Source organism: Ursus americanus, chromosome 29 (genome assembly GCF_024610735.1).
Source record: "Ursus americanus isolate L20-20 chromosome 29, mUrsAme1.1.p, whole genome shotgun sequence".
In the NCBI taxonomy this organism is placed as follows: Eukaryota; Metazoa; Chordata; class Mammalia; order Carnivora; family Ursidae; genus Ursus; species Ursus americanus.
This window is the reverse complement of record NC_142155.1, coordinates 23840694-23861984: the sequence shown is the minus strand read 5'-3', so window position 1 is coordinate 23861984 and position 21291 is coordinate 23840694. Positions and strand designations below refer to the sequence as shown.

The window sequence follows — 21291 nt, the reverse complement described above, 5'->3', positions numbered from 1 at the left end:
CAGGAGACCTGACGGGTAGGAAAAGCCGCCTTTGGGTTAAGTAACAGCCAGCTGTATTCTAAGTGAGTGAGAGTCTGGGTCCGGCTGTAACTGTTTCCACCAGGGAGAAGGCCCTTCTTGCTCTTCTCGGTGCTTATAGTTCTATTCCTAAAACCCTGAATTCTGTTGTGCTCAGGTGGTAAAGCTCAGGGAAGGTGGTGGTCTGGTTTTCAGGAAGAGAAGAATCCAGCCACAACACATTAGAACTAAAGACAAGTGTCATTTGAGACTTAAATTGATTTGTCTGTAACTGAGGTACAGAAGAAATCTGGGCTAATTACAACAACCCCCACCACCCTCCTTGTAGCTGCGGAACTCACACATCCGAGAGTTGTCAGAATGCTAATTCCATTCGTTTATTTCCTCATACCACAAACATTTTAGTTCATCTGCCTTTTTACAATCTGATTTACACAAGCAAACTGCAAATGAAAAACAGGCATTCTTTAATCCCCCAAAATACATGTATGAAACATCGCACAAAGCGTAGTATTTATACACAAACAGGCTTAGCTGAAGCTTTATCGAGGCTTGTTAAAATTAGCATTACAGTTTAAATATTTATGCCTGTAGAAGTTTGCATAATCTACTATACATAGTTATTTCAGAAGCAGTTAGGACCTAACTAATTGGCGTGGAAAAAAAAAAACCTTCAACAGAAAGCGCTAACAATTATGTAAACTTAAATTATTTACAATTAAACATGGAGGGTCCTGATTCACAAAACTTAGTGCACATCATGATTCATTCATGGTTTTCATAGAGAAGGTAAGCACTATGTGGAATATTCCCCAGGTAAAATCTAGAATGGTTTTTAGGAGAATGTCAATCTGTTTACTGGAAACTAGAAAAAAAGTAAAACAAAGACTTCAGCAACTGCCTCTGATTTGAAAATTGAAGTATATATATATGGCAGCGATCAGAACCAACAGTGGCCACAAGAGAAGGGCTGGCGCCATTTCTGACCTTACTCTTACTATGTACAGGACGAGAAACAATTCTGCCCCTTTTTTTAAATAAAAAAATCACAGCCCCCTAATCACCACAGGTGAACTCAAAGAAATAGTCTTTCTTCCTACAGACTTCTCTTTAAACTTAAGGCCTAAATCAGCAAATTTAAACAAAGCAGTACCTTTTATAACAGCCTTCAGTTCAATGGATTTTATTTAGAGGTGAAAGCTTGAGGCAGGGTGACCAAGCTGGTAGCTATTCCAATTACACAAGAAACATCATAGACAAGGTGCCAGAAACCCAAGGTTACCCTTGAAGCGTTTCAAGGGATTCAATAGTGATTTTAAGTATACGACAACGGAGGGGGCTCAAGGGAAATTAACGAGAACAACTGTTTTTAAAGTGATAAATTTCAGTGAATCAGGTCCCAGGTAAAGTCTTTTAAAAAACCAAACATTTACAGTAAACATCTTAAACTCTGGAATGCAGTATAGTACAGTTACCAGTTCGTTACATTTACAAAACTGCTCGGACAGTAGGTGTTCCAGAGTAAGAACTGAGAAATGTACACGCCGTTCACAATGACTTTAGATACAATGTTATTAAAATACGTCGTTAATCATAAAAATACTTTACTATGTACATGTACACTGTATAAACTCTAGCTCCACCTACCGAAGGAAAGCCTCTAAAACCACCTCTGGCCGACTGGCCCGACAGACAGTGCCGTTCTAGGTTTGGTCTTCATACCACACACGGGCTGAGGGGTACTGCAGTCAGTTCCTCAACGGAACAGTCATGTGCGTTTCCTTCTGCAGGAGGTCTAGTTGGAAGAGTCAGTTTTACTTCCACTATATTTTACTTTCCTAAATGCTGGTCCAAGTAACTCTGGGCATTCACATAATTCATTTGCGATTTGGTTACACTTTAAAATAAGGCTATAGTTCATTTCATCAGTTATAACACTGTCTTGCTTGTAGTCAGGATGGTTTGCAATAAACTCTCTCATCCACCTGGCAACTGTCATTAGTTCTCCTGGGGGGAAAAAAAATTAAGACAACATAAGTTAATAGAAGTACCTTTTTTTTTTTTTTTTAAAGTTGACATTTAGTGACCAGCATAAACACAGTCCTGAAGAAAAATCAGTAGGACCTCCTGGTGTACCCACATGGCAGAGGCTGGGGGAAAGGTCTTCCAGGGTGTTGGAAGAATTCCTCCAGGGGAAGAATTTTAGGTTGCAGGCAGGCAACCAGAGCACACATCCCAAGGTTCGATGTTACCCACGCAGGGACACTGCTAGCTCTTCGGAAATGGGGAGCCGCTAAGGATGTCACGTACACGAGGACTAGAGCTAATACTGATGTGCGACGTGGAAGTTCGTTAAGACAGTAGATCCTAGGAGTTCTCATCACCAGGAGAAATTTTCTTCTGTCTATACAAGAGGATCTTAACTGAGCCTACTGTGGTAATCACTTCACAATATGTGTCAATCAAACCGTCATGCTACATATAGGCCTTCCACTTCCACTTTGACGTATGTTAATTATTCTTCAACAAAACTGGAAAGAAACCCAAAACTGGGAGCTAACATGCGTACTAGAGCAGTGTCCTCCCATTTGGCCAAAAAAGCTGCAACTGATTCAGGAACTGTAGGGTCTGAAGTTCCCAGAACCATCTTTGATCAAAGAGGTGGAGAAAATCAGGACTAGTAAGTAGACTGAATGAAAGGAAGAACTGGCAGACACGCCATTTGGGGGTATATCCTTTGTGACTCCAGAAAGTTCATGGAAGTCTCAAGGGAAATGGTGACGCCATTACCATTACTCTTACAGCTGACGGCCCCCTTGTGCCAGGCCCTTGTTAGGCACCATCAATGTGATATCAAACAAAGAGGGGTTCTGGGGCGCTCACTGGATGGGAAACAGGTTGACGAGCCAGGCGTCCTAGCTGTGGCTCCTGTAACCTAGAGTTCCTTAGCCCCAAAGAGCAAGCCCAGGACGAGGTACAGCAAACACCGCTGCCCAAAGTGACTACCGGGCAATCTGCATACTCTAGTTCCTTGTCTGTGCACTTACTGATGGCTCGCTGCTTTACGAACCAGTAAGAGGAAAAGCACTGCTAATTAAACGGTCAACGATTTAAAGGTGTATTCCACTGCAGAGACCTCGAATGTGAAAAAGAATGCACTGATGAAATACGGTATACTTGAAAAGACTACGTCAAGAACCGTTAAGATGGTAAGATCGTACGGTTCTGCCTACTTTAAGATTTAAAACAAGAAAGCAAAGGATGCCATACCAGATGCTCTCTTCTTAATCAGCTTCAGGTAGTTCAGAATACTACATCTGGTGTCCACATCCACCTCCATGTTTTCAAGGTAAGAGTTCAGAATCGGGATCAGCCCAGGAAACACACCTTCCTACGAGAAGCAGGACACGTCGTTAGTGCTCCAGCCACGGGCGCAGCCAGTGGGGCGCGCAGCAGGCCCTACCTTCCCGTTGATGATGGTGTCTATGCTCATCAGGGCGTACTCCTCCACCGCCAGCTCCGGGCTGTTCTGGGCCTTGCCGTAGCCATCCACCACGGTGTTGCCACCTGCCGAGGACAGGACAGAGGCGCTTGAGTGGCCTGTTGCAGCCCACAGGAAGTGACCGGAGAAATCCAAGAGAACGTAATACCTTTGCAAATATCTTTCCTGAAATAAAACATTCCCTGCAAGACAGCATCTCGCTTCTGTGCAACTTTCATGTTTTCATCAACCTAAGGGAGAAAAACAATCATGGCAACGTCAGAACATTCTCGATCCAACACAGAAGGTGTGGTGCCATCCTCGCTTTTGCAATTAAGTCTCACCCCGTAAGAACCCTACTTTCCCCTTCGACGCTTTCTGTTGAAGTAACAGACTTTTCACTTTTATGTGGGGCCTGTGTCATCCAACCACAGATCAACATGGGCTTTTTAGTAAGAATGGGCGAATTCTAAGTTTACTTTAAAAAACACCACAAAAACTTAGAGGCTGCCTGCACTCCAAAGCACCTTTGTGACTAAGCCTAGTAGGAAATCTCTGGAGGGCAAGGGGTTGGTTCTCTTCACACAGCACAATGACTCACCCAAGATGCCAGGTAACCAAAGGGAGAGAACCCAGAGAGAACTTCTGGTTCGCTGCTGTGCCCTCCCTACCACTGGGGTTTGGCTGCCTCACTGTGGTGAGGAGAGGAAAAGAGTCAACAGGTTGTCAGATACGGAATAAGGTTAGCCCTCCAAGAACAGAAGATCCATCTGGTAGTTCTGGCCACATCAACTATACATGAGCCCAAAAAACGTTTTTAAAAACATATACCCAGGAGCGCCTGGGTGGCTCAGTTGGTTAAGCATCCAACTCTTGATCTCAGCTCCGGTCTTGACCTCAGGGTCATGAGTTCAAGCCCCACGTTGGGCTCCATGGTGGGCATGGAGCCTACTTAAAAAAGAAAAGAAGAAAAAGGAAAAAAAAAAAAATATATATATATACACACACTCAGCAGTAAGGCTGGATCATGTGGTATGCCCAGGCCACACAGCAGACCAGTTAAATCAGAGCCTGTGATTATGGGTCCCAGCTATCTGTATCTTTATTTTATATCAAAGCTTTGTTGACACACAATGTTATATTAGTTTCTGGTGTACAAAACAGTGATCCAACAACTCTATCCATTATGCTGTGCTTGCAACAAATGTAGCTCCCATCTGCCACCATACAGCGCCACTGCAGTACCACTGACTATGTTCCCTATACTTCATGCTTTCTCTGTCCTCCCTAGGACTTAGTCACTGATGACTGGAAGACTGTGCCACCTGCTGCCCTTCCCCATTTTGCTCGCTCGCTCCCCCACTTCCTTCCCTCTGGCAACTATCAGTTTGTTCTCTGTATTTAAGGGTCTGATTCCGGTTTTTTTTGTTCATTTTGCTTTTTTAGATGACACATAGAAGTGAAATCACAAGGAATTTGTCCTTCTCTGACTTGAATAATACTCTCTAGGTCCATCCATGCTGTTGCAAATGCCAAGATCTCATTCTTTTTTACGGCTGAGTACTATTCCATCGTATACATGCCACATCTTTTTTCTCCATCTATTGATGGACACTTGGATTGCTTCCGTGTCTTGGCTACTGTAAATAATCCTGCAGTAAACGTAATAGGGGTGTATGCCTTTCTGAATTAATGTTTTCATTTTCCTTGGGTAATACCCGAGTAGTGGAATTACGAAGTCATATGGTAATTCTATTTTTAATTTTTTTGAGGAAGCTCCATACAGTTTTCCTCGGTAGCTGCACTAACTTACACTCTCACCAACAATGTACAAGGGTTCCTTTTTTTCCACATCCTCGCCAACATTGTTATTTCTTGTCTTTTTCATTCTAGCCATTTTGATGGGTGTAAGGTGAACTCACTGTGGTTTTGATTTGCACTTCCCTGATGGTCAGTGATGTTGAACAACTTTTCATGTGTCTGTTGGCCATCGGAAGGTCTTCTGTGGAAAAATGTCTATTTGGGTCCTTTGTCCATTTTTAAATCAGATTTTTGTTTTTTTGTGTTTTTAAAATATATTTTGGATATTAACCCTTATCAGACATAACATTTGTAGAGATCTTCTCCTATTCAGTACATTGCCTTTTTGTTTTGCTGATGGAGTTTCCTTTTCTGTGCAGCAGCTTTTTAGTTTAATGTGGTTCCTGTAGTTGATTTTTGCTCATTTCCCTTGCCAGAGGAGATGTATCTAGAAAAATATTGCTAAGGTACATGTCAAAGATTACTGCTTATGTTTTCTTCTAGGAGTTTTATGGTTTCAGGTCTCACATTAAGGTCTTCAATCCATTTGCAGTTGATTTCTGTGTACGGTGTAAGAAAGTGGTCCAGTCTCATCCTTTCGCATGTCGCTGTCCAGTTTTCCCAGCACCATTGAAGAGACTCTCCCCATTGTATATTCTTGCCTCCTTTGTCACAGATCAACCTCCTAAGAGTGGATTTATTTTTCGGCTCTCTATTCTGTTCCACTGACGTGTGTGTCTACTTTTGGGCCAATACCTTACTGTTTCAATTACAATAGCTTTGTAATGTATCTTGAAATCTGGAACTGTGATACCTCCGGCTTTGTTCTTTCTCAAGATTGCTTTGGCTGGTTGGGGGAGGGGTTTGTTGTTGTTCTAAACAAATTTTAGGATTATGCTATGAAAAATACTATTGGTATTTTGATAGGGATAGCACTGAATCTGAAGGTTGCTTTGAGTAGTAAGGACATTTTAACAATATTCTTCCAGTCTAAAAGCAGGGTAGGTCTTTCCATTTGTTAGTGTCATCTTCAATTTCTTTCATCAATGTTTTCTAGTTTTCAGAGTACAGGTTTTTCACTCCTTGGTTAAGTTTATTCCTAGATATTTTATTCTTTTTGGCTTAATTTTATACAAAATTGTTTCCTTTCTGCTTTGTTATTAGTGTATAAAACTACAACAGATGTCTGTGAATTTCATATCCTGCGGCTTTACTGAGTTCAATTATTACCTCCGAGTTTCTGGTGTAGTCTTTAGAGTTTCCTACGTAGTATCAAGTCATCTGCAAATGAGTTTTATCTACTCCTTACCAATCTGGATGCCTTTTATTTTCTTGTCCGATTGCTAGGACTAGGATGACTTCCAGTACTATGCTGAATAAAAGCGGTAAGAGCGGACATCCTTGTCTTGTTCCTGATCTTAGAGGACAAGCTCTCAGGTTTTTCACCATTGAGTATGATGTTAGCCAGGGGTTTTCATACATGGCCTTTACTAAGTTGAGGTATGTTTCCTCTAAACCCACATTGTTGGGAGTATTCATGAATGGATGTTGAATTTTGCCAAATTTTTTTTTGCATCCACTGAAATAATTTTTATCTTTCACTCCGTTAATGTGGCGTACCACATTGATTCGCAAATCATCCCCAGAATAAATCTCACTTGGTCATGGGGAATGATCCTCTTAATGTGTCTGCTAATATCTTGTTGAGGATTTTGCATCTATGTTCATCAAAGATATTCTCCTACACTATCTTCATCCTCTTCTATTTTTTCCAACAGTTTTAGGGAAATAGGTATTAATTCTTCTTTAAATGTCTGGTAAATCCACCTGTAAATCCATCTAATCCTGGACTTTTGAGTTTTTGGATTATCAATTCATCTTCGTTACTAGTATTTGGTCTGTTCGGATTTTCTATTTCTTCCAGATTCAGTTTTGGAAGATTCTACTTCTACTTCTAGGAATTTATCCATTTCTTCTTGTTTGTCCAATTTGTTCGCATATAATTCTCCGTAGTAGTCGCTTATAATCCTTTGTATTTCTGTGGTGTCAGCTGTTACTTCCCTTTCATTTGATTTTACTTGTGTCCTCTTTTGCTTGAGGAATCTAACAGTGTTTCAATTTCATTTATCTTTTCAAAGAACCAGCTCTTGGTTTCATTATCATCTTTTCTATTTTTTAGTATCTGTTTCATTTATTCCTGTTCTGAGCTGTATTTCCTTCCTCCTACTAGCTTTGGGCTTTGTTCTCCTTTCTGTAGTCCCTTTAGGCATAAGGCTCTTTGAATTTTTTTCTTGTGGTAGGCTTGTGTCGCTGTAAATTCCCACTTAGAACTGTTTTTTTCCCCACTCTGTCCCCCAAATTTGGACCATTGTGTTTTTATCTTCATTTATCTCCATGTACAAAAAACTCCTCTTGATTGTGAATTCTTTATTTTTCCAATGACTTCTTAAGACCCTTAAAGTAGAGCTTTTAACACTTTTTAGTCTGTTTCCCCTAATGAAATCTTAGGAGAATCTTAGCATGTATACACTAAAGGGTCATGCTGAACTAGGATGGATGGTGCGAAGTCTTTGATTACTGAGGCTGTCTCCCATACTCAATTTCTACTGTTATGGTTTTGTTTTTTTAAAGAAACACATGACCTCCTGAATAATCTAGACACTTCTAGGAACATATCCAAATAACAGTCTAAAATTCCATCATGGCTATCAATGGGTTTTCATTTCGAATATTTTTTTTCTTACTCTTGACAGAAGTTCATAAAGATCACTGTTTTAAAGAGAAATTCATAAAAGCAAAAATTAAAAGTATGTTTTACTACTGCACTGTAAATTCTCAGTTTGACTGCTACGGTTTACTTTAAAGCTATGATTTTCCCTTTAGAGACTAGCTTTGCCAGCATCCTAGTTTAGAGTTCCTCTAAAACCCATGAGGAAAGCAATTTTAGATTTCTCTTGACCATCTTTTTGTTGAATTATGGCGGGAATGCATCCTGTTAACGGTGTTTACTTTTGAGAGGTGAAGATTTTCCTTAATTTTTGTAAAATCTTCCTCAGGGCACTTGGAAAAACATGTGCTGTGGTAGGAGATTTGTGACAAGGACTGTACAAACCAGCTTCTTAACCGTGCCGTTTAATTCCCCAAAGCCTTTCTCTTTGGTTATAGGGCCTGTCAGAGACTGAGTAACAGGCAAGGCCCTCTAAGTGATTTACCTCCAGGAATCCCACACGTTCTTACAACAGCCCACTTACCCCAATTCTACACATGCAAACAGAGGCACGGAGATGCTAAGTACCTTGGTCAGGTTAAAAAGCCAGTGAAGAGTGTAGGTGATTTATGAGCTGAATGCTCACACTGCAGCCATGTCAGAGCCATAATACTATAGTGCCTTGAATTCTTTCATGCTTCTAAAGAAGTTCTGCTACGCACTGAGGTACAAAACAGAAATCATGGCTTTGACATTATTTTGGAAGAATAGAGAAAACTGCTTTCTCTATTGAATAGTTTATCCTCACACTTTTGTGTCTGTTATCAATTTTGTCATTTCTGCTATCTCTTTAAAAGGTCATTATCCAGTTCTTTGTTTTCCATAGTTGTCCTTGTTTTAGGGATGCAAACACCCTACACCATTATGATGCTCTTTTTTTATCATCTGTTTTAGCTTTGTAATAGGATAGTTTAGTCTGTTCAAATTTGTCTTCATCTTATTTTCACCATTTTATGTTCTCTGGGCTATACCATCGTACCACTCCCTTGCCCTACCCACAACTTTTGCGGCACTGGAAAGGTTCTGGGTTTTTTCCCCCACTCCTTTTAACATTTCTATTACCTTAGTCTACCATACATCTCCTTCCATTATCCCCTTGGTAGGTAAGAGTTCTGGCATACTTTCAGCACTAGTAATCTATTAAGTTTTGATAGAATCACCTGGAATTTCAAGTTTGGGAAGACAATTCTGTTTTCCTTACCCTTCAGGATTCTGTAGACTTTTAATGTTGGAGAGGAAGAGGGAATGCAACTTTTTTTTTTTCCTCTCCCCTCTTGGTGCTATCTGATCTGAATTTTCTCTCCCATTTTCAGATGGTTGATTTTTCTCTTTAGGATTCAGAAATTCCTAGATTTGGGTTCTTTAAATATTTCTGTCTCATCCTTAATAGAACTTTCTTGAGTGAGAGTCTATTTCTCAGATTACTGGATCTCATTTTTTATATAAAGATCATTCTCGTCTAAATGATTGTAAACATTGAACTTTTCAGAGGAATTCTCCATGTTTCAGTTTTTCCATGATTTCCATTTCCTTGTCATCCTGCTGAGCTCAATCTCAATTTGGTTCCTAAGTTATTAACTTGGATCTTTAATAACATTGGCTCTACTGGTGAATATAATGAGTTTTAGAAGCGTAGCTTTTTCTAAAACTCTTCTCCAAGAGCTCTCTCATCAATAATGCTTGTTTGTTTGTGACCTTTCTTTAGAATTTTTTCAAGGGCATTAAGAATTCTTTCCAGTTGCTTGAACTATATTTCACTGAGGGGAATGCCTTCTGTAAGCCCAGCTGGGCCCTTCCCTCAAGGCTATTAAAAGTCACCCATTTTCTACTGGCTTTTAGACATCTATTCATATTTGTTAACAAAGGCTTAGACGGGTAACTTCCAGGGACTCTTCCTTACAGGGGCTGATCCCCCTAGCAGGTACACCCGTACGAGTAAATGGTCCGCAGAATCCTATGGGTTACTTTTGGCCTGGGTGTAAAGAGCAGGCAGAGGCAGGCTGACGAGTGCATCTTACCTCCATGGGTCGGAATTCTACTCTCCATCCAATATCGGAGTTTGGAGGAGGGGGGCTTAAATCGCATCGTCTGCGGGTGGGGCAGGTACAGGCTGGAGCTGCCCCTCATGGAGAAGGAGGGAGCCAGGTGGGGCAGCTGCTGCGTTAGGCGTTCCTTCCTTCCGCGCTCGCTCTGACAGGGCTGCTCCACCTCTCCTTCCTCGGCAGACCCCTCACTCAGCCGAGCAACCTCCTCCAGCCACCTGCTGTGCCTGGGGACCCACTGGCCCAGGAACCAAAGGGCTCCACTTAGTTAGCTGCCGCCTCACAGTCTGAATTATTCCAGGGCTCCGCTGGGAAACTGCTTCCAGAGAACTCCTTTTTTGGTTGTTGTTGGGCTGGAGCTGATTGTCCAATCTATCTTCTCTAGAAATATATCCAGTTCGGTTCCACGGAGGTGACCCTTCCCTGCATCCCCACAGTTACATCTGCCCCCTCCTCTTTACTTTTGCTATCATAACCAGAATGGCATTTGGGGGAGGATGAAATCAATCTGTGGATTCTCTCCAACCATCGTCTTGAAATGTAAGCCTCTAGAAATAGTGATTCAAAAGCAACCCTAAATCTCGTTCACATGGCCTGAGGAGCTACTGTTAGCACTTGTTGGTTTCCAGGAATCTCTACCAATGCTGTACCATAATCTACAGCGTAAGCTTTGGTGGAAAAGGGAAAAGAGAATGGGTACGGTATAGGAGAGACATTTTATTCTAAATGGTGAAAATTCTCAATCAGGTCAGATCTAAAACAAATATTATAGGTAAATAAGCAACAGATAATCTGTAGATACCCAAACCCACTGCTATACTGAAACGCATTCTTACCTTTGATAGTGGAATGAGAAAATCCAGTTTGTATGAAAGGATCACCCTGGTAAGCAGCACCACAAACACCACATAGGCAGAGTTCTCAAAGTCTGTTAACTGAACCTAGACAAGAGCAGGAGCCCAGAGAAGTTATGGAGCAATTACACAAACCGGCTCTTCCCCGACAGACCCCTCCTTAGATCTTGCCACGCCCAAGCCAGTGCCTACCTCACCACGTGGGGCTTGGAAGCCCTGTGTCCACAGTCTATTCTCAGAAATCAGTCCTAAGCTTTTGGACCTGCTTTTACCATGCACACGTTTGGTCTGTATTTGGAAAGCCTCTGAGAAGAGCACTAGAAGGGTAATGGGCAGAGCAGGGGCATGACTGAATCACTTTCCGCTGATGTGCGTCTTACCTCCATGGGTCGGAATTCTACTCTCCATCCAATATCGGAGTTTGGAGGAGGGGGCTTAAATCGCATCGTCTGCCAATTTGTGGACTGAATATTCTATAATAAAAAAGCAGAAAACCAACTTTCCACGTGTCCAGGAAAATGTTAAGATGGTTTGATACTTGGTAAGGGAAGATTATACACTGTTGATACCCAATACTCTTTAATTTACAAATACCAAAAGGTACAATTTAAGATGTCCTCAACATGTGACCTGCTAGGAAAACAAACAAGTGTTTAACAGAAGTTGAGTGATAGGTTGGCAGCACAGAAATAATTGATGCCATTTTTTTATGCAGCATGTCTGAATTTTTCAACTTTCTGCAAGCAAGAGAAAATAGTGAAAAAATGCAGAATCAGAGATATAACTAGTCAGAATTATAAAATAAGGTACGTTAAACCATTCCAAAATTTCTTAATTCTTTACTGCACCAGACAATGAAAGGCATCGGAATGCCAATTCCTAACTGCTCACAGGTACAGAAAATGGCCTCCATCTTGGTTAGTGAAGTGAAATGCATTTAGAACAGAAGAGATACCTCAAAATGGTCAGATTCATTGGCATCATCCAAGTGTATTTTCTCTTCGAACAGAGTCAGGGGGTCTCTAATGAAGAGATGAGCAACATGCTGGGCCAGGAGACGATCGATGCCTGTCAAGAGAGGTTACACCAGACTCCTGTCAAGGTCCCGGGCTCCACTGTGTCTAAGTCCAGTAAGAAGACAAGACAGCTCAGCAAGTTTGAAGACAGGGCATCTAGAAGCTCAGGAAATGGCTGGTTTATTCAGTATCCGCGTGCGCCCCAGGGTTTTATCCTACAGACCCTGAGGAAGTGCCAGAGTTTTATTTGCTACTTACACAATGCCTGGTGGGGCACTGGTGTGGACCTAAATACAGACCTCCAGAGTAAGTTCCTTTGCTAAAAGTCAAGAAGATCTCACAAATATTTGGAACTTGAAACTTTAGGAACAAGCAGCCTCATAAGAAAAGTTAAGAGACTTCACACTAAAAATAGAAACCAGACCGGAAGTCAGCAAAAAGTTCTAAAGAGCTCTGAAGAACCAATCAAACCCGGAGAAAAGGAGTGGCTGCTCACCTTCCTGCAGGAGTTGTTCGTAGATTTCCTTATCTATTGTCAAGTCGATGTCATTGTATTTCTCACCGCACTCAGATAAGTAACTGTCTATCGAATCGTATCGGGACTTACTGATCCTATAGTTATTGTTCTTCAGCGGCTAAAATTGAAAACAATACGCATGAATGCCATATAAAATGCTCCGGAAATAAACTAATGCCCCATATACTTCTACTTAAATGCTTTTATATTTTATATATAATAGTTATATAAAAATATCCAACCTTAAGATCCTGAAAAAAAGTTATTAGGGAAAATTATGTCTTTTAAAAATTTGGAAGTAACTTAAGTAGCTGTTCTCTGATATGATTTACATATCACTTTTTTTAAAAGGCAGTTTGCCTTCATTCTTACTAAGCCAGGAAAATATATGCCAAGGTTGAAAGCAAACCTATTAACGTAAAAAAGAGCTGTTAACATCATTTCTCCTTTAAGGTTTAATTCTACTTAGGCAGCACGCTCGACAATTTATGAGCACTTACATGAAGACAAGAGCAGTAGCAATGCAGCCCTGGTGAGAACATCAGAGGCACTTGAAAGAGCTCATTTAAAAACCATGTCCAGGTCTCGGTTCTGGAGACACTTGTTTATTCGATCTACCGTGGGCCGGTGTCTATTTTTAAAGCTCTCCATAGGCGGTTTTGATGCACACTTCAGGTTGGAGAGGTGCACGGTCACAGTTCAATATGCAAACAAGAGGCACTAACCTACCCTTATTAGGCAAACCTAACCCTTTATACGGGGCAAAATAATCTTTGACCACAGATTCCACAGCAGAAAGCACCATATACAAAGCGCCCGCGGGGTGCCAGAAAGCCTTTTGGTAACAACAGCCCATCGGCACTTACTTCCAAAATACAGGAAGAAAGCGCCACTAAGTTTTAGAAGAGGATGAAACAAATACAGATTTCAGCAAGTGATGAAAATTCCTTACCCCAACCAGATCATGCTTCCCATATATTCACCCCAAAACAAACACTAATGACATCAAAGACAGGCTTATAACCTGTGAATTTCTTCCCACATGCGACCAGCCCACTCAAGATAAAAATTTAAGGAAGACTTCAACATTGTAAGTAGTTACAATAACCCCATTTTACCCACTTCGTTTTTTAAAAAGGCTATTAAGGAAAATCACTCCCACCTCCAGTCCTCTCTCCTCCCGAGTTCTATCATCTACAGATGCGGAAATCACTCCCCAGCGACAATCAATGTCTGACACATAGCCTCGGTAAAAAGGAGACGCAGCGCTCAAAGCCATCTAAAAACAAACAAGAGTCAGCACCTGCAGGTTTGAAGTGTCACTCACATGCTGAGAAAAGCACCATGCAATTACCTCTGGTCTAGAAGAATCAGTTTAGGTGAGCCCCATGGGAGTTCTAGTCCTCTGTGCCTACTTTTTTATAGTGAAAGACACCAGAAGGGACTCAAATCCCTCGACGGGATTCATTTAAATCACCCCCTCTGTCACGTGAATGGGAAGGATGGGAGAGCGGAAACAGCTACACTCCAACTTGACACTTGAACACCCAGATGTCTTACTAGCAACAGTAAACTTCCACAGCTTGGAGTCTTAGTCCAGTAGCTCTAAATGCATACTATTTATGTTAGTTCATTTCTGAATAAAGCCTTTACCGGACTTAAATGGCACAGAGTCAGCAAATGTTGCACAAGCACTCTCTCTACAAAGAAGTCTTTAAGATGTCGTTTCTACTTACGACAATTGGACAGATAGTGGCCAACTGATCATAAAGGTATCTGGCCTCAGATATGCTGCAGGCTTGGAACGTTACCTGTTTAAGAATTACAAGTTATTAACAACGACGAATCATCAACATCCTCCCCAAGGAGTCGAGTCTGAGAAGGATGGTGGCCGGGGAAGACAGAGGGCATGGTGTGCAATGGTCACTCTACGGCTAGTAACACTTATTAACACAGTAGTTTTGCTTAAAAGTTGCCTTGGATGAATTTTGCCAAACAATGGTATTTGATCACACTCACATATAAATAGCCATTTCCTAAATTAAATAAGATTAAAATGTCAGGAAAGGAAAGGAAGACACTAGGTAAATGGCAAGTTCAGCAAGGCATCTCCTCTTCTGCTGGCTTATCTCCCTCGACAGCATGCCCCCACACTTCAGTTAGCTCAAGGGTTAGAGAAATTTTGGTACAGCAGGACAGAGATGCTCATGACTGGTTTCAAAGCTCACTGGTGGCAAGTACAAGGAATAGCCTGGGACAGAGCAAGCCTGGAGGAAGGGAGAACAGGTAAGATACTCAGCTGACAAGGATGTAACCCAAGAGGGCTGCAGGAGGAGGCATACCAAAGTGGCAGTCACTGGGGGCCAGTGGGTATAGTATAGAGAATGAAGGCGTGACTCAGGTTTTGGCTTGGGTGTTCCTGAGACAGACAGTAAGCAGAGGCACCAAGACACAATGGGCATATGAAGGAAAGGAGCAGGTAAAGAAGCCCTTTAAGTGGCTGGGTCTCCAGGGCTGATGACCAGAAGACAAGTCTGGGGTGAAGAAGTACTTAGGGAGTAGTAGGCTCAGATAATGTTCTGAAGATGGGCAGGATCACCCAGGAAGCCTGCACAAGAGGGGTAAAAGTAGCACATTTCAGAGTTAGGTAGAGAAAAAAAAATCATATTGTTCATTAGCACTAATGTTCTACAAACAATTACCCAAAAGAAACCAAAAAAGTCCTGCTTGCTTTGGGATGCGGAGCAGTGGAAGGGACTAGGAACACAAATCCTGGTTGTGTGAGCATATCCATATTAACTGCAAATAGGGAACAGTTTTCCGGTCCTCTGTTGTTATTTAATAATATTTTGAATTTAATGTTGGTGTAGAAAGTAATTTAAGGGCTTAATCCCTGAAAGAGTAGCCAAGTATGTTTATTGTTATAATCCCAACCTGTTATTTCCCATAGTTTTAGCCAGGTCTCAATTTTGCTTTTTTAACGAAGAACTTCTATGAGGAGACTCACTTGTCTACCTGGAGAATTATATTCATGTCGGTGTGGTCACTAACTACAGAAAAATATTTAGACAACTTGCTATAATTTCTGTTAATGATTCACTGCTCTATTTTAATTAAAATGTACTAGCAATTAACCAGCCATTATAAATTAATTCAACACAGAGAAGAGCTGTGTCGCAGACCTCAAGGAATAAGGGTATCAAAGGTTAAAATAAGAGCTCTTAAGAAGGGTTAGCAATTAGGTCACTCTACAGCAAAACAAGGGCAGTTTCTGCAAAGAGATGGAAACTCAGAAATCAGCTTGTGCAAGGCTAAGGATAAAATGGGAAGTGAGGAAACGTGAGACAGTAAGCCAAGTATTTACACACTTCTCTGCTGGGACAGATTGGCTTCTCTTAGATGACCTAGTATATATTAGACAATTCACAGGCAAATCCTGGAAGAAAGTATGCTTAAAATTCGCACCTGGAATTCCATAGTTAAGTTACAACAGCGAAGTGACTTAGTTATTCTAAATATATTCAGTAAGTGGCTTCAGCACTCTAGAGCTAATGTAGCTACAAATCAAACAGGACATGACTATGGTAATGGCTGGGGGCAGTGGGGGGGGGGGAAGAGTTCTTATGCCTTAAAGTATGAACAGTTTTGGCTTCTGGTGTTCCTTTAAAGTATCTCATAAGAGGAGAAGCAGTGTCACTAGGAAACAGAGGGGAAAAAAGAGCAAGTATGAAAAATAGATGTTAGAAACTTAGATGTCTAATCTAAAATTTACCTAGAACCCACTTCTGAAGCCACCTGATTTTCTTACAGAGGGAAAAAAACCTATTACAACGTGCACGAACTTATGATTCCTGAAAAATTCCCCAAGAGTCAAGCATTCGAGTGTGGTTATGTGACTTTTTTGTTTTGTACAGTTAAGTCTTCCACTAACCTTAAGAAATTGTAACATTTTCTGCTTTAACAAGCAGTTTCTAGTTTTCTACTTGAGAGACGCAAAGTAGGGTGTTTCCTGTGGTGAGGTATGGAATTCATCTCCTTTCCCATACACTTTACGTGATTTGTGCTAATAATTTTTTGAGTATTCAAAGTAGGGTCTTGGACAACAGAAAGAAAACTTAATCCTGAACCCATGAAAAAGAGTAAATTTGGATGGAAACTTGTATCTACAGGTAATAAAAATGTTAACCACCCACCATTAGAACCCTTTGTATGGTGTTTCAAGGGAAAGACTGTCCCTTTGGAACGAAGTAACTGTACTGTCCCTGGCAGGGTACCCTGGTTTAATATTAAACCAAGAAAAGGCAATCAGTACTCCAATTACACTGATACAATTTTAAAGCCATGCACTGTAAGTTCTAGAGCTTAATGGTTCCTTTTAAAAACATTTGTAATTAAGATAGAAAAGCAGATATGCAAGTGAAAGTCGAAAGATCTCTTTTTTATGAAATGTGACCCTCTGTAACAAAACTTACTGGCCTATGTTTGTTTGGAAGACCACACACTTTATGCCGCCTGTGTATGTCAGGAAAACCAGAAAAAAAAACTATGGTTATGTAAACACATTTAGCATGGAGAAATCTGACTCTGGCTTTCAATTTTCCTTTTACAGAGTTGTAAAAATAAGCGCATCAGAGCTTTATGTGCAAGAAGGCATGTGTCTACACTGCAGCTGTCTGAGATGATGGGAATGCTGAGTTTTTTGGCCTCTGCCTGGACCCGAGGCCCCGGGCCTCACATGGGGGCCAGGTTTCACACCACTCCAGACCTCTGAGGACGTTACTTCTAATCTTCTGAAGTAATCAGAAATGGATACAATCACCTTAGACAAGAACAAGTGACCTTTTTATCTGAAATTTGAAATTTTCACTTTATACTCTGTGCAACTCCTACTCCTGTTCTCACACGATTTTAAGCAAAGTAAAGGTTAAAACAAGCACTTCTGTTGATAAAAACAACGAAGTATAGCTTAGAGTCAGACCTAGAAGGGGACTTAATATAAACCTTCCGGTTAACTGGGGAGAAAATCAAGATGCCAAGAAGTGAGGGGAGCTACCCAAACCCCGAAGGAGCAGCAACAGCTGTGGCCCGAGCGCAGGCCCACCGCTGCCAGGTGGGTCCCGTGTCCGGCCACCCAGGTCCCTGCCAGGGGCACCAGCCATCTGACTAGATCCACGGGAAGTTTTAAAGGAGGAAACAGAGAAAGGCTGTACTGCCTCCTGTGTCACTTCGCCAGGGGCAAGGCAAACACGGGTTGCTCAGTAGTTCTTTTTATACCACTAGGCGGCCTTGCCTGAATATGAACGTTTGGAGTCCAAACAATCCTTCCCTTGGATCCCAAGGTCACGGGAGTACATCCAAAGTTCACTTTCAGAAACAGAGATCTGAATGGTATTATAAGCTCTAGGCCCGACCATCACTGGAAAGAACAGAGGCAGGGATCATGGAATATTTCACACTGTAAGTAACAACCACTTATCTTTGTAGTAAACTGGAGATTCCATGAACTCTCCATCAAGAGATAGCTACCAATGAATTTACTAAAAATCACTGGTTTTCAGAAAGGCACACTTTTAGCTTTCATTTAAACCTGATTACAATGTAATTGTAAAAAAATGCGTATTTATAAAGAAAAGAAGTTAGTGAGTAGAAATGGATGAAGGCACTCTGCCTCTCTGTATATTGGAATCAATACCTGAAGACAGCAATTGCCCATCCCAAAGCCCATGGCATCCATGTAAATATGATCAGGCTTAGAAGCTTTGGCCGCCTCCTCATCCTCAGGAAATGTTTCTATAAACGGAGACGGTGTATTCTTGTCCTTAAATACTGCAGGATTAAATTTAAAAAAAAAAGAGAGAGAGAAGGGTGACATTCAAGGATTCAACAGCGATTCCCCAGGTGTCTCTCCCATCCCGCCAACCACTGTGGACTTACTTGGTACATTGATGACAACCTTTTCTCCTCTCCTGTGTCGGATATTTCGTGTTAGGGTACTGAAACAGACAACCAAACGTCATAAATCGGCCACCTAAGAACCACCATGCAAAAGAAGAATTTGATCATATAACATGTAAATAGAATGAAATCCTACCTCAAACTAATTCTCTGAGGCAATCCTATAGAATATTGATGTGGATCAAGGTATTCTGAGGGAATATGCTGTGAGAAAGCTCTGTGTTACCACCACTTCCTCTGCCCCTTGCTCAAGAATGCCATGCTCTTCCCTGTTCAACCCCGGATACCCCAGCTCCCTGTAACTTCTCAAATCAAACTCAACTGTCTGGGGTCTGCCGTGGTCTGGTCTCACCGTGTTTCTAACACTCCCCATGTCTTCCAAAAACTTCAAGCTTTACTATTCACTTTCCCTAGGCGTCTCTGGAGCCCCAATACCTTGTTACTATCCCTCCCAATTGGCAATATGAATACCTATCTTCTAGACCCACAGTGTCAAACCAGAAGCCACCAGGCACACTGTGGCTGCTGTGCACTTGAAATGGGGCTAATCCTAATTAAAATATGCTGTGATGATAACATACACACCAAATTTTGAAGACTACAAAATACAAAAATAAAGTACAAAAATAAAGTACAATGTCTTATCGATAATTTTAAAATACTGATTACATGTTGAAGTAATTTTGGATAAACTGGATTAAATAAAATTATAAAATTCCATCTTTCTTTTTTACTTTTTTCATGTGACTGTTAGAAAATTTAAAACAACATCTGAGGCTAGCATGATTCTAGCAGACAGTGGTGATGCAGACTCCGATAGCAGACCAGCTCTTTCCCATGTCTGCCAGGATCTCCTCAGTCAGAAGCATCCTCTTTCTCCGAGGAGGGTCTCTGATCCTCCTTCCTACCTTTGGGAATCCGGCATAGTATCTTTCCTTGCAGCTGAATCTATTTTCCCCCTGGCACACTATAACATTTGAAGTTGGGGACTCCATCTATAAATCTGTTCCCCCCCCCAGACTCTGCATATAGCAGATGTGCAGACCTGTCAAAGGAATCAATACTGACAAGTCCCAAGGTCCCCACTTGCAGGTCGGGACCCTCAGTTTAGGATGACAGAGGAGACTCAAGGTACAAAGCAAGATCAGAGTGGCGTGGGCCCTGAAGCCACTTTAAACCCAGGAATGAAACTACAAACTACCAGAGCTAGAAGTTAATAGAACAGAAGGTAAAGAGTTGTACATATTTTGCCTTATTATGAAGGGTATATTGAGTAGAATGTGATCACATGGAGAGTGGGAAAAAGGTAGGAGTAACTAAGAGGAAACATCCCCAAATAGATGTTTATACAACAGGGCTGAAAAAAATCTGTATTCTAAAGACAACAGTGGCTAAGCCAACAACTAAGATGATTTGTAAGACGGGCAAGTCAAGCCGTGCTCTAAGAAGCAAAGTTCATTACAAAAGGAGCCTGAATTCAGTAAGCGCTCAACAAGGATTCTAGAAAGAGGAGCGCCTTACTCTCAGCAGGCAGGGTAAGAGTGAGGGACATCTGCGTTTAAAGGCGCAGCCATACTCACCTGAAGCGGGGGTGCTTATTTATGGCTTCATCAGGAAAGAAGAGGGACTTGGAAGCTCCTCCTTCAACCGGATTGGGTTTGAACTCTGGCAGCGTGAACCCAGGACAGCCTAATCTACAACAAATTGAAGAACTAAGTAGGTAGGATTTGTTTTCAAAAGTTAATAATGTCTCGCCATCACCGCACCTTAAGAACCACCCACACCTGTCTAGCTTCCCCCCTACAGGGGGTCTAGCACATGAATGCTGTGTGAATACTGTGCTCTACAAACACCCCCTTGTACTTGGTCTTCCCCACCAACATCTTTTGCGATTGCAGCCTGTGAGAGACTTTACCAGAGACCCTCCATCCACTCAGGATCTCCAGAGTGCTGTTCACGTCCTAGCCATCTCTTCATTTAACAGCGAGGACCAACAGCACAGAAGTCCCTCAGCTAGGTCACATCAATGGTCACAGGCTATGGGTTCCCCCTACATGGGGTCTGCTGGTCTTCCTTTACCAGCTCTCATTTCTGATTGTATTTGACCCCTGCACATCCCTACTGCCCCCCACCTGTCGATAAGCTTTGTTCAAATATCTAAGGGCTCTCCTGCTTTCTGCCTCTACAGATCACCTCAGGAGTCCCTCAGGATTAGGTAGCGTCTCTGCAGGTGTCCCCATCCGCCCCTGAGATCTCCCTCTGATGTTTGAAACCCAACCCCATTCTCTTACTTGACCTAACCAAGAGCTTTAATTCCAACACAGAAAAAGGAACCTCTGTCTTCATCCCTAAACGTAAAGCTCAAATTCCACATCTAGCTCTTCAAGTTAAGAATTTTAAGGTCATTGTTAAATGCGCTGTGAGAGAGGACAAAGACCGACAAAGTTCGTGAATGCAAAACAAGGGAGGCTCTTGTCAGGGCTTTAGATCAGTGGTAGGAAACTCTGGGCTTAAGAGCCAAGACTACCCATGCCTTATGGTTCAGCCCCTACCTTTTATAAAATAAAGCACCTGTTGGCTGCCCATATCCGTCTTGTGAACAACAATGGAATTTGCTGATCTTATCTGGAAAACCATTTCCAGCTATAATGAGGGTTCCTGAGAATTCTTGCAGCTGTGTGCATTATTTACTAGGAGCCTGCAAACTTTGGGGAAGTCCTGTAAGAGTGGCAGACTTCAGTCTTGGGGACTCGGAGGCAACCAGAATTAGGCTGAATGGAGGGAGAACGAAAATGTGTTTGGCAGGACAAAGACAGTCAGAACTCCGATCCTCAAACTCCG

General features: G+C 41.8%; 1 protein-coding gene across 2 annotated transcripts in view; it reads right to left on the bottom strand.

Annotated features, from left to right (window-relative positions):
• Positions 1-370: 370 nt before the first annotated feature.
• The window catches only part of GCLC (glutamate-cysteine ligase catalytic subunit), a 45523-nt gene continuing 24602 nt past the window's right edge, over positions 371-21291 (bottom strand). Inside the window, exons 4-16 of one of the 2 annotated variants that reach the window (XM_045802554.2) lie at positions 20031-20144; positions 18430-18488; positions 18188-18321; positions 14232-14306; positions 13658-13774; positions 12475-12613; positions 11918-12030; positions 11343-11435; positions 10945-11049; positions 3669-3750; positions 3482-3585; positions 3289-3409; positions 371-2025 (exon numbers count right to left, since the gene is read on the bottom strand). In XM_045802554.2, the coding sequence (XP_045658510.1) occupies positions 1814-2025; positions 3289-3409; positions 3482-3585; positions 3669-3750; positions 10945-11049; positions 11343-11435; positions 11918-12030; positions 12475-12613; positions 13658-13774; positions 14232-14306; positions 18188-18321; positions 18430-18488; positions 20031-20144 (1468 nt within the window). In that variant the 3' untranslated portion in view covers positions 371-1813. The remainder of the gene's footprint in view (positions 2026-3288; positions 3410-3481; positions 3586-3668; positions 3751-10944; positions 11050-11342; positions 11436-11917; positions 12031-12474; positions 12614-13657; positions 13775-14231; positions 14307-18187; positions 18322-18429; positions 18489-20030; positions 20145-21291) is intronic. The other variant, XM_045802557.2, reaches the window with a different exon arrangement.